The 14,029-nt window shown below is 49.6% G+C and overlaps 1 protein-coding gene across 1 annotated transcript in view; it reads right to left on the minus strand.

The window, feature by feature from the left end:
- Positions 1-4,103: 4,103 nt before the first annotated feature.
- lamb2l (laminin, beta 2-like) overlaps positions 4,104-14,029 on the minus strand; it is a 242,899-nt gene continuing 232,973 nt past the window's right edge. Inside the window, 3 exon segments of the mRNA XM_073071978.1 lie at positions 4,104-10,732; positions 12,535-12,694; positions 13,213-13,389. Coding sequence (XP_072928079.1) covers positions 10,596-10,732; positions 12,535-12,694; positions 13,213-13,389 — 474 coding nt within the window. The 3' untranslated portion in view covers positions 4,104-10,595.

A 14,029-nucleotide genomic window follows, 5' to 3' on the forward strand; every position in this document is an offset into this window, starting at 1 on the left:
ACTGCACTGACACTGAACAACTCGGCCTATGGTCAACAGGAGCCTGACTGAACCGAACTGCACTGACACTGAACAACTCGGCCTACAGTCAACAGGAGCCTGATTGAACCGAACTGCACTGACACTGAACAACTCGGCCTACAGTCAACAGGAGCCTGACTGAACCGAACTGCACTGACACTGAACAACTCGGCCTACAGTCAACAGGAGCCTGACTGAACCGAACTGCACTGACACTGAACAACTCGGCCTACAGTCAACAGGAGCCTGACTGAACCGAACTGCACTGACACTGAACAACTCGGCCTACAGTCAACAGGAGCTTGACTGAACCAAACTGCCCTGACACTGAACAACTGGGTCAACAACAGGAGCCTGATTGAACCGAACTGCACTGACACTGAACAACTGGGTCCTTTCATTGACTTTGTGGTTCAGTGTTTTATATTCTGTGTGTTTCTCACCTGTTTCTTTGCCGTTTGATGGTTTGATTATTTTCTTTGAAATTGATCCATGGTTTTCTTTCTTTCATGAGTGCTTGTGGGGAGACGAACCTCACAATTGTATACTGCATCCACACTTCGATAATAAATCTAGTTTGAATCTTTAATCTTTGAATCAGGACTGGAAAGGAAAGGCAAAGAAGCCAGAATAAGAAGGTGGGGAATGAGGGAGGAGGACAAGCTGGCAGAGGATAGGTGAGACCTGGTGAGGGGAATGTGGCTGCGAGGGGGTGGGTGAAGTGAGGTCTAGGAGGGAGAGGTATAACCAGGTGAGGGGGATGTGGGTAGGTGGAGGGGGGTGAAGTGAAGTGAGAAGCTGGAAGGGGAGAGGTGATACTAGGCGAGGGGGGAGCCTGTATTTTCAGTCCTGATGAAGAGTCTCAGTCTGAAATGTCGACTGTTTATTCCCCTCCATGGACGCTGCCTGACCTGCCGAATTCCTCCAGCATTTTGTGTGCGTTGCTCTGCATCTGCAGATTCTCGTGATGGTGATTATAGGTGATATTTTCATTGGTCTTTTGAAATACTATGAGCAGCGAAGTGAAGGAGATGGAATTTGACAACAAACCTGGCAAAGTTTCTGAATCAGCATCACCTCAGGTCCTGCTTTACAGGGAATACTGCCAGTGTCTCGTGATGGAAACAGAATCCAGTCCAGACCAGCGCTGAGGGTTGGGTACGGAGAGATGTGCCATGCTCTGCTCCTTCCCAAGCTACCTGGCCAGGACGATAACTTACCGTTTCCTGGCCGGGACGATAACTTACCGTTTCCTGGCCGGGACGTTAACTTACCGTTTCCTGGCCGGGACGATAACTTACCGTTCCCTGGCCGGGACGATAACTTACCGTTTCCTGGCCGGGACGATAACTTACCGTTTCCTGGCCGGGACGATGACTTACCGTTTCCTGGCCGGGACGATAACTTACCGTTTCCTGGCCGGGACGATAACTTACCGTTTCCTGGCCAGGACGTTAACTTACCGTTTCCTGGCCGGGATGATAACTTACCGTTTCCTGGCCGGGACGATAACTTACCGTTTCCTGGCCGGGACATTAACTTACCGTTTCCTGGCCAGGTCGATAACTTACCGTTTCCTGGCCGGGACGATAACTTACCGTTTCCTGGCCGGGACATTGACTTACCGTTTCCTGGCCAGGACAATGACTTACCGTTTCCTGGCCAGGTCGATAACTTACCGTTTCCTGGCCGGGACGATAACTTACCGTTTCCTGGCCGGGACGTTAACTTACCGTTTCCTGGCCGGGACGATAACTTACCGTTTCCTGGCCGGGACGATAACTTACCGTTTCCTGGCCGGGACATTAACTTACCGTTTCCTGGCCAGGACGATAACTTACCGTTTCCTGGCCGGGACGATAACTTACCGTTTCCTGGCCGGGACGATAACTTACCGTTCCCTGGCCGGGACGATAACTTACCGTTTCCTGGCCGGGACGATAACTTACCGTTTCCTGGCCGGGACATTAACTTACCGTTTCCTGGCCGGGACGATAACTTACCGTTTCCTGGCCGGGACGATAACTTACCGTTTCCCTTGACCCACTAATTTCCCCTGGCTGCTTGTGTGTTGTTCTTGATTCCAGCCTCTGCTGTCCCGTTTCTCCAAGTGTCTTTGCCTGGTTGCTTAGTCGACAATGGGACTATGTAGGGTGACAGGTTGGAGATAACATCTTTACCAAAGGAGGTGTAAAGAGAACCTATCACTAAAGATTAAACAAGATTGGGAGAGAGAACTTAATATGACCTTTGTTAATGAAGATTGGCTTCGAGTTTTGGAAAAACGTAAATTCTTCTTCTGTATGTGTCAATCATTGTTTAGTTCAATTTTAAATTGTACACCGTTATTACTTAACAAAGGAGAGACTATCTAAAATATTTCCTAGTATAGATAACTATTGTGATAGATGTAAAACTGAAGTAGCTACTTTGTCACATATGTTCTAGTCATGTTCTTCTTTAAAATCATTTTGGAAATTTTTATTTTCTACAATTTCTAAAGCTTTGAAAATTAATTTACAACCTAATAGACTGACTGTTCTATTTGGAATAGTTCCGCATAATATTCAGGGTATCTCATCTTCAGATCAACATGTAATTGCATTTGTTACACTGCTGGCAAGAAGGGCTATTTTATTAAAACGGAAAGATATTTCTTCCCCTACATTAATTGAATGGTTTTCTCAAGTCTTAGTTCGGAAAAAATCAGTAGAACTTTTGATCCTCGATTTGATTTTGAGAGAAGATGGGGTTCTTTTGCCAAATATTATAATTTAATTTGAATTAAGTTATATGGTTTCCATCCAATTTTTTAAACTATAAATATGAAATGACGGTTGATGACTTTAAAAAAATATATTTAGATGATGGTCAAACGTATTGATCCGGGGTGTTGATTCCTAATGGGTTTTTTTATAGTTAGTAGTGTTTTTTTAGTTAGATGGGGTTCTTTTTTTTCCTTCTTTTTTCTATATATAATTTTTTTTCCCATTTTTATATTTCAAGATCAGTTTTTTTCAGCTTTATTAATTGTATGCATATTAATCTGTTAAAGTTTAGTATCATTTTATAGCTGCTGATGATTATGTATCAATAAAAAGATTCTAAAAAAGAAACTCTAAGGAGGTGTGAGGTGCTTCTTCCCTGCACTAGCCTTCAGGACACCCTTGGGCAAGGGGTGGCACCTGCTCAGCCTCCCCCCACCCAACTGGGGTCACGTGAAGCCATGGGAGCAGGTGGTGGATGGTCGTATGAGCAGCCGGTGCAGATCACAGGTCCTGGATATGTGACCACTGACGCCAGGCAGACAATCTCTGAAGAGTATTGATAATGGCTGGGGTCACCCGTCTTGTAAAGACACTGCCCAGAAGAAACCAATTGCAAATCACTTCTGTAGAAAAATTTGTCAAGAACAATCATGGTCAACAGATGGAAGACCATAATCACCCATGTCATATGACATGGCACATAATGATAATGGGGCTATGTGGGAGGGAAGGGTTAAATTGATCCTGGAGTAGGCTAAACAGTCAGCACAACATTGTGGGCCATTCTATGTCTTACCAAAAGCAAACATTTCCAGTGCAGACACAGGAAACGGCAAATGTTACATCTGGGGTAACTCACAATGTGCTGCAGGGAGTCAGTGGTTCGAGCAGCGTCCGTGGGGGAGAAGGGACCGGGCTTCAGGAGTCGAGAGCAGTAGGACCCACAGTGAGAGCCAGCTTCAAAGTTGGCATTCCTTAACGAGACTTCACAATGGAAACTCGAGAGACTGCAGTCACTGACGTTCAGCAACGCCCCTTCCACAGGCACTGACAATCCCTCTCCACCACAGATGCCACTACACTCACAGAGTGCCTCCAGAAGGTGGTTCATTGCTATAAACAGTTCAAGGCTTCCTGATCCCAGGAATTCTGACTATTGCTCCTCCTCCAGCCGTGTGTACTTTGCTCTGAATGCCCAGACCTGGCGGAACCTCGTGTGATGATGAGGTGAGGAGTCCTGTAGCCGAGACAGCCCCTCCTCGCACAGGGAGGGTGGAGTGGATTGTGTATCTCTTTATGCGAGTGAACAGTAACTGACATTGGAAAATTATTATTTTATTTGTGTTTAATATAGCTACATGATAATAACTCTCCATTGTAGTGCGAATGAAACAGCTGGTTGCAAGTAATCTAGAGAGAGGGAATACACAGGGCAGCTTTAGACCATTAAACAGAATCAGGCCATTCAGCCCATCGAGTCTGCTCCACAATTCCATCATGGCTGATTTATTATCCCTCTCAACCCCATTCTCCTGTTTTCTCCCGATAAATTCTGACGCTCTGACTAATCAATAACCTATCAATCTCCACTTTAAGTATACAGTATCAAATGCCTTGGCCTCCACAGCAGCCAGTGGCAATGAATTCCACAGATTCCCCTCCCTCTGGCTAAAGAAATTCCTCCTCATCTCTGTTCTAAAGGGACATCCCTCTATTCTGAGGCTGTGTCCTCTGGTCTTAGACTCTCCCACTCTAGGAAACATTCTCTCCAAGTCTACTCTATCTTGGACTTTCAGTATTCAGAAGGTTTCAATGAGATTCCCTCGTCATTCTTCAAGTACCAGTCAGCACTGCCTGGGCAAAAGCAGAGAGGTTTGACTTGCCTAACGCAGGATCTCACGGAAGGGGGAAGTAGGTGGAGGGAGCTGGGCAGACAGACCCACAGTGGCCTGATCGACTCCCCCCAGCAAAACCTCTGCTACTGAATCCTCTCAGGGTGACCCCTGTCGCTGGGTCCCCGAGCACGGAGAGCTACTGTTATCAGATGTAATGTATCACACTTGGAATACTGTGTTCAGTCCTGGTCGCCTCATTATAGGAAGGACGTGGAAGCTGTAGAGAGGGTGCAGAGGAGATTCACCAGGATGCTGTCTGGATTAGAGAGGGTGCAGAGGAGATTTACCAGGATGCTGCCTGGATTAGAGAGGGTGCAGAGGAGATTTACCAGGATGCTGCCTGGATTAGAGAGGGTGCAGAGGAGATTTACCAGGATGCTGCCTGGATTAGAGAGGGTGCAGAGGAGATTTACCAGGATGCTGCCTGGATTAGAGAGGGTGCAGAGGGAGATTTACCAGGATGCTGCCTGGATTAGGGGGCATGTCTATTGAGGATAGGTTGAGAGAGCTGGGGCTTTTCTCTTTGGAGTGAATGAGGACGAGGGGTGACTTGATGGAGGTGTACAAGTTATTAAGAGGCATAGATCAGGAGGATAGCCAGAGACTCTTTGCCAGAGTGGAAGTGGCTAATCTGAAGGGGCATAATTTTAAGGAGATTGGAGGAAAGTGTAGGGGGATGTCAGAGGGAGGTTTTTCACACAGAGAGGGGTGGGTGTGTGGAGCACCCAACCGGGATGGTGGTAAAGGCAGATACATTAGGAACATTTAAGCACATGGATGATAGAAAACTGAAGGGTTATGTGGGAGGGAAGGGCTAGATTGATCTCGGTGTAGGTTAAAAGGTTGGAAGAAGGTTGTGGGCTGAGGGACCTGTACTGTGCTGTATGCATATTCTGAGTGGTGCCTGTGATGTTGCTATAAACAGGTACCTGTGCCTGGGTACGCTCGTGCACCTGATAATGAACGTGACTGGATTGGGTTTGAAGTTTCTCATCTTTTCTTCCAGCTCCCACAGGGTCTTGCACCCTCACTTCATAGAAACATAGAAAACCTACAGCACAATACAGGCCCCTACCTAGGGTTACCATTTTTCTAAGCTACCTTCCCCTCCTCTTTACCTTCTGTATCCCATCATTCCCCAGATCTCTGTGTTCCCCGATTCCCGCCTCCTAATCGTTCCCCCGCCCCGATTCCTGTCCCTCTCCCAGGGGTGCTCTGTGATTCCTGAGAGAACTCTTGGCCCTGTCACCGCTGTGTAGAACGGAGTTCAGTCCCTGTTTGACATCATCCCGTGAGCCTGGGTCAAAGGCATGAGGTTATTGCACAGGAGTGTGCTGTGTTGTTGTCCATCGCTGAGCTCCCCAGGTTCAGGGGATGTAGGGTCAGAAGTGTCTCCCTCAGAGCCCTGATCGGGGCTGGGGAGGCAGTTCTGAGCACAATCGGCTTTTGCAAAACTCTGCAATCTCTGGTACTGAGATTTGCCCAATTTATTGAATTAATGGAACTCGAACTCCATTAATACCAAGGTGCAATTGAGCCTCGAGGTTTCCAGACAGTCTGGGAATTAGCCACCTGATGGGCAGAGCCCATCTTCAGGAGGTCCCGAGTGGTGAGGTCACTCCTCAAGTGCCAGGGATAAGCCCGGAAACTACAGCCAGGTGAGACCAGCATCAGTAGGCAAATCAGGGTGGATAAATCCCCAGGGCCTGACAAGGTGTTCCCTTGGAGACTGTGAGAGGCAAGTGCAGAAATTACGGGGGCCCTAGCAGAGATATTTAAATCATCCTCAGTGACGGGTGAGGTAACGGAGGATTGGAGGACGGCCAGCGATAGGCTCTACAAATAAACCAGCAAGTACAGGCCGGTGAGCCTGACATCAGTAGTGGGTGAATGACTGGAAGGCATTGCGAGGGATAGGTTAGGGGCAGTCAACGTGGCTTTGTGCGTGGTAGGTCATGTCTAAGCAGTCTCGCAGAGCTTTCTGAGGACGTTAGCGGGGAAGTTGATGAAGGAAAGGCAGCGGATGTTGTTTACATGGACTTTAGTAAAAGGCACCTGACAGGGTCCCACATGGAAGCTGGACTAGAACATTAAGCCACAGGGTTCCAAGGCAGGCTGGCTAACTGGATTAGCTATCAATTTTGTGACGGGAGGCAGGGGGCCATGGATGGATGTTTTCCTGTCTGGGGGTATGTGACCGGATTTGTATTGTAAGAAACAGCACTGGGAGCCTTGTTGCTGGTGGTAGATGCCAATGGTGCAGGGGGATGTAATTATAATGACTTTGAGGATATTGGTGGTGGGGACAGTGAGGGAGGTTGTCCTGGATGTGGATCAGCTGGAAGGTTGTGCAGATCACATTTAATCCCAGCAATTTACCCAATTTCCCTCGGGATCAATAAAGTATGTCTGTGACGTGATTCACTTTGGGATGTCAATAGGGAGAGAACACGGTGCAGTAACAGGTGGGGTTCTAAGGAACATCGATGAACAGAGAGAGCAAGTTCTCAGTTCCTGACAGCAGACAGGTAGCGTGGTGGAGAAGACATACCGAGTGTTTGCCTTCACAGAAACTGGGACATTATGTTGCAAACTTTATGGAACTCTGGTTAGACCTCGCAGGGAGAGCTGTGTGCATTTCCGGTCACCACGTATGTTAAAGAAAGGGTGTGGTGGTACTGGAGAGTGTGTGTGTGTGTGTGTGTGTGTGTGTGTGTGTGTGTGTGTGTGTGTGTGTGTGTGTGTGTGTGTGTGTGTGTGTGTGTGTGTGTGTGTGTGTGTGTGTGTGTGTGTGTGTGTGTACATGTGTGTGTGTGTGTGTGGTGTGTGTGTGTGTACGTACAGGGTATGGGTGTGTTTGTGTGTGTGTGTGTGTGTGTGTGTGTGTACGTACAGGGTATGGGTGTGTTTGTGTGTGTGTGTGTGTGTGTGTGTATGTACAGGGTATGGGGGTGTGCGTGCGTGTGTGTGTGTGTACGTGTGTACATACAGGGTAGGGGTGTGTGTGTACGTACAGGGTATGGGGCTGTGCATGCGTGCATGTGTGTGTGTGTGTGGACGTGTATACGTACAGGGTATGGGGTGTGTGTGTGTGTGTACGTGTATATGTACAGGGTATGGGGTGTGTGTGTGTGTACGTGTATATGTACAGAGTATGGGGTGTGTGTGTGTGTACGTGTGTACGTACAGGGTATGGGGTGAGTGTGTGTACGTACAGGGTATGGGGTGAGTGTGTGTGTGTGTGTGTGTGTGTGTGTGTGTGTGTACGTGTATACGTACAGGGTATGGGGGTGTGCCGGTGGTTCTATCTACAAAAGGAATTCATGTGTGCTCTGTGTCTCCCCACAGCTCACCATCTCTCCGCCACAGAGGCTGTTACGCCAGGTGGCACAGGGGAACTTCTGAAAGGAATGCAGGGGAGGGAATGGCAAGGAGGGGAGGAGGGGCATTTGAGGAGGAGCGGGGGTGGGAGAGAGAGGGCAATCTGCCACACTCACCCACATACAGGCAGTCAGAGACGGATGTGCAGGAGAGGGTGGGGAGGAAGGAATCTCGTGCAGAGACACAGGGACAGGGAAAGAAAGGACTGCCATCCCAGGCTCTGCAAAGCCTGGCGGGGAGCAACGGCTGCACGGACAGGTGTGAGTGGGGGGTTGTTAGTGAGGGGAGACAGGGATTGAGGGTAGGAGAGGGTCAGACAGGTTTGGGGAGGGTCAGAGAGGGGACAGGGATTGTGTGGTAAAGGGAGGGTTGGGGAGTAGGACAAGAAGAAGGAATCTGATAGGGAAGGAGAGTGGGCCACGGGAGAAAGGGAAAGAGGAGAGGAATACGAGGGAGGTGAGGCGAAGAGAGGGGACAAGAAGGGAACCAGAAAGGGGAACAGAAAAAGAGAGGAGGGGAGGGGGAGAAATGTGTACGTATCAGCTGGTTGGACACTAATGGGCAGGTAAACCTGCAGAGGAAAGCTGAAGAAAAGTTGGTCTGTATTGCGTGAGGGTTTGAGCACAGCAGCCCTCGCGGATGAGCACCGACGGGGGGAATGTGTATAGTATTTTATCCAGTGCTGCTGAAGGCAGAGCCAGAGGGGGAGAGAGGAGAGTTTTAAACAGGACCCGAGGGACGGAGAGTGGGAGCGTGTGGGACGAGCTGCCAGAGGAAAGCTGAACTGAATTGAACTGCACGTTCCTCAACTACTTCAAGGGCCCTGTGGTTTGATGTTGTGTTTTTTACTTGTTTTCTGCTGTTTACGCGATTTGTTCTTTTTTGTGCGTCGGGTGTTGCAGACGTCTGTGGGAAAGACGAACCTCAGGATGTACACTGTGTTTATACTTTGAGGAAGTGGTCGAGGCAGGCCCATTAACAATATTTAAAACAGCTATATAGATCGGAAAAGGTTGGAGAGATACACGTGGCCGAAGGGGGTTGGCTCAGATGGTCAGCGTAGACAACCGGCTGCTTCCGCACTCTGTGGCTCTGGCTCCGAGACTACAGTTATCTTACTCCAATTATCCAGGGCCCCACCCGCGAATCAGAGGGCAGATCTGGTCCCCTCCCCTGGGGAAGGGTCAGCAGAGGTCCACCACATTGATTCCTGCCACCAGGGGTTGTCGAAGAGGACAGGTCAACCAGACCACTCCAGTGAGAAGTGATCGCACAGAAATTCTTTCAGGGCTTGGCAGTGTGAAGCTGGTCCCCATTTGAGAAGGGTGAACCAGGAGCTCCCTGTCCCAGAACAGGGGCTGGGCGGGGGGAGGGGGGGTCGGCCGTTCGGCACAGAAAAGTGACCAGGTACTTGCACAGGTACCAGGTGGTGAATCTTCGAATTCACTGTCCAGAGGGCATTTGAGGCTCCGTCACTGAGGGGATTGAGTTTAATTTGGCATTGTGTTCAGCACAGACATGGTGAGGGGGAGTGAGTGAGAGAGGGAGAGAGAGGGAGGGAGAGACAGAGAGAGAGGAAGAGAGAGAGTGAGAGACAGAGAGAGAGAAGGGAGAGAGAGAGAGTGAGAGAGAGAGAGAGAGGGGGAAGGAGGGGGGAGAGACAAAGAGAGAGCAAGAGAGAGACAGGCAGACCGACAGAGAAAGAGAAAGAGAGATAGAGAGAGAGGCTAGATATTGTGATTGAGGGGAGAGGTCTTATTGCAGGAAGTTGATGTCAATGGTATTGAGAAGGGCTGGAGAGAGGGCCAATTAGCCTACCCACCTCTCTATTTTGTAAAGGGTCAATGCGACAACAATAGTAGCAGCAGGCGGATGGCACATCACCTGTGTTATAGTAACAGAGCCAGACAGGATGGATACTGACCCTTTGGCACAAGCAGTCCATACTGACAATGGTGCCCAGCCAGGTGAGTCTCAATTCCCGTGTCCAGCCCATTTCCCTCCCAGCCTCACCCCTGCATGTACCTGTCCGAGTGTTGCTTAAATGATACTATTGTCCGTCCCTCAACCACTTCCTCTGGCAGCTCGTTCCACATGCTCACCACCCTCTGTGTGAAAAAGTTATCATTCAGCTCCCTGTTAAATACTTCCCCTCTCATCCTAAACCTACGCCCCCAGTTTTGGTTTCACTACCCTAGGGGAAAGACTGTTACAGTCCATCATATCTCTCTCTCTTATCATTTTAAACATGTCTGTAAGGTTGCCCCTCGCTCTCCTACGATCCGAGGAATAAGGACCCAGCCTGGCCCACCTCTCCCTCTAACCCTGGCAACGTCTTTGTAAATGGCACAATCTCAAGGGAATATGTAATACTGAAATTGCTCACTGGCTGTGATTGCCTGCACTGTTGAATGGCTGATTACTGCACCTTCCTGTTGGCAGGAGCTGAGGGCCCCAGTTACTCAAGGGGAGAAGACAGAGAAGAGAAGGAGAGGGAGATGAGTGTGGCAGTATTGATCAGAGACCAGGGTCAAGTACAGGTGCCGTAGTACAGTGACCGCTGACGGATGTATTCAAGTAGTTCCGACACGTTCCCCTCCAGCGCCTGTAGCTGTTCCACCTTCTGCTCCATCAGTCGTTCGTTTCTCTCAAACTTCTTCTGCACAGCTGTCGAGGAAACGGATCCAATGAGGAATGCAGAGTCACCGTGACGCCCTGTTCCCCAGCCCAGCAACCAACGTGCATGGTGAGATCCCAGCCGGTAACCAAGGGCTCCAGCAAATTTCTACAGAGCATTCTAAATGGTTGTATTGCCATCTGGTACGGAGAGGCCATTGCACAGGATCGGAAAAAGCTGCAGAGGGTTGTAAACTCAGGCAGGCCCAGCCTGGGCACTGGGCATGTTTAAGGGACGGTGCCTGGGGAAGGCATTATCTAGCACCAAAAGCATCCTCCCATCCCCTACGTGTTGGGGAAGAGGTACAGGAGCCTGAATCCACGCACAGCTTCTTCCCTCCACCATCTGATTTCTGAACGATCTGTAAACCCACAAACACAACCTCGTTATTCTGAACCAGAATCAGAATCAAGCTGCTATCATTGACATAGTTTCTGAGATTTGTTTTGTGGCAGCAGTAGAACTCAATACACATGTAAACTATAAGTTACTATACGATATATGTATATACTTTATCTCTCTCTCTATATAGATGCACTATGTATCTATCTATAGATACAGTAAATATTAATTATGTGTAAATATACACGTGTGTGTACATATTTACACTGTGTATATATTAATTACAATCAGAAACATACCAACATTGAATTAAATAATCTGTGCAAAAGGGGAGTATAAAAAGTGAGGTGGTGTTCACTGTCTGTTCAGAAATCGGATGGTGGAAGGGAAGAAGCTGTTCCTGAGTGTGTGTCCTCAGGCTCCTGTACCTCCTCCCAGATGGTAGCAATGAGAAGAGGGCATTAGTTGCACTGTTTATTTGTAAATACACACTGGCATTTGTGTATTTATACTCACACTTCACCCTCCAACTTTATTTCCTTTATAATTCTTTATAATTGCTGAATGTTGTTCTTTGTTGTTGAACATCAGGGCAAATTCCCAGTCCACGTCTATGTACATGGAATGGTGATCGATCCTTATTTTGTCTTTGATGGTATTTTTATGTCTTTGCATAGTACTGCTACCACGAAACAACAAACGTTCGGACCAGCCTCCTAGGTTAAAGCCTCTCTGCAGGAGGACGATGTGTTTTAATGGGCCGTCCCCAACAGCGAGCAACATCCGCTGGGCCCTCGAGGGCAGCGCCAACACAACGAGCCAACTCATTCGTACTCAGAGCAACTCACCAACGGAAGGGCTGACCAGTGAGGTGTCCATTGAACACTGACCCCTGGAACTCCCTCTGTATAGACACCATCAGGCAGGGTCATGGTCATCGTGCAGCTTGGAGGCAGTCATCCATCCCTCCTACCCTACAATCCTCAATCCCCTCCCACACAGGCTCCTCAGTCATCCCTGACCCTCATCCTGACCCCGAAACTCCCTCTCCGATTCCCTCCACTTCCCACCTGTCCTTCCTCAAAGAGTCATTGGGTACATCACAGAATCATGTTGTCCATCAACCACCCATTTACACTGATCCTACAGAAACTTGTTTATATTCCCCACTTTGTGTCACACTGTTACAGAATCAGTTCCTGCCGCCCGCCACCTGTAAGGACGTTCTCCCCGTGGCTGCGTGCGTCTCCCCAGCCCAGGGGTCAGTAAGTCGTGGGTTTGCGGTGTTGGCACCAGAAGTGTAGAGACACTTGTGGGCTGCCCCCAGCGTAATCCTTGGGCTGTGCTGGTTGCTGATCCAAATGACACATTTCACTGGATGGTTCAATGTTCTGGTATATAGGAGATGCAGATAGAACTAATCTTTAATCTACTCTAGCCCAGTCCGTACCGTCTAGTCTGTCCAGGCTGCTGGCTGCTTGCTTCCTCAGCTTCTCCGCTTCCTCTTGGATCTTCCTGATCCTCTCGGCCCCTCCAGCATCGACGTTCCCCAGCGCCTTCACTTTGTCCTGTAGCTCCTGGTAACGTCTCTGTGCCTCCTGCAGGTCATTCTGCAGACAGAAGGAAAGGGTGAGAGGGCAGCCCCTGTGATGAGCAGCTGGCGATAGAGAAGTGGCAAGGAAGGTAGGCCAGTGCCGCCCCAGGGTGGTGGGGAAACAGGTCCACGCCTAGTGTTCCCGGCAGGAACTGGGCTGGGCAGTCCCAACCTGCCCTGCCAGCAGACACTGGGAAGTGGTGAGACATGAGAAGCATGCCCTTTGATTGGTGGGTCCTGGTTGAAAGGTTTCAAGGGATATGGGCCAAAAACGAGCAAACAGACATTTTGTCGGCGAGGATGAATTGGTCTGAATGGACCATGGTTTGTGATTGTACGATCATCTGGTGGGATGGTGCCGAACAGTTGGAGCAGTGTGGAGGGGTGGGGAGTGAGCAAAGGGACAGTGTTCAGACCACGGGCTCTGGAGGGAACCCGCGGGGAGGGGAGGTCCCAGAGATTCCTGACCACAATCCCAGTGCACCTGTATCCTCCGGTGGGACTAGGGTTGGGAGCGCAATGGGCTGTACTCACGGCTTCCAGCTGCTCTGTGCGGTTCCGGGCTTCCTGGGCTGCTCTCTTCGCCTCATCTGCCTGCTCCCTGTTGGTGATGGTTTTATTCTGCAGCGCCTCGACCCCCGTGGACAGGTTGGCCAATCTCTCCGCCGCCGTCATCAGCTGCAACTCGAGGGCAGTCAGCAGCTTCTTCACCTGAAACACACATCCCCGGTGAGGAGGCAGGCGTTACTCCCTCGCTGAGCTGATATGGTTTTGCCTTCGTCAGGGGTCTGTCACCAAAGACTCTCACACATTTCTACAGATGTACCACGCGGGGGGGGGGGGGGGGGTCGCTACACAGGATCTGAAGAAAGCTGCCGGGATCTGTAGATCCAGCCACTTCCACTCCTCACCATCGAGGACATCCTCGAAAGGGAAAGACTAAAGAAGGCAGCATCCCTCAATTCACTTCTACCATCGGGGAGGGGGCACAGGATCTGAAGACACACACTCACTCAGTGATTCAGGAATAGCTGAACGCTGAGGTGACACGGTAGAGTAGTTGTTAGTGAAACACTATTACAGAGCAAGTGACACGGGTTCAATTCCTGCTTCAGTCTGTAAGGATTTTGTACACTCTCCCTGTGGTGCGTGGATTTCCTCCCACAGTCCAAAGGTCACATGGGTGTAATGGGGGGGGGGGGGGCAGACTCGTTGGGCCTGAAGGGCCTGTTACCATGTTGTATCCCTAAACAAAAATAGATTCTTCCCCTCTACCTTCAGATTTCTGCTTACACAACGCTCCCGACAGGTTCCCTGACCAGTCCCTATATGATACCCCTGACCAGTCCCT

This window comes from Hemitrygon akajei, chromosome 19, assembly GCF_048418815.1.
Source record: "Hemitrygon akajei chromosome 19, sHemAka1.3, whole genome shotgun sequence".
NCBI classification, from domain to species: domain Eukaryota; kingdom Metazoa; phylum Chordata; class Chondrichthyes; order Myliobatiformes; family Dasyatidae; genus Hemitrygon; species Hemitrygon akajei.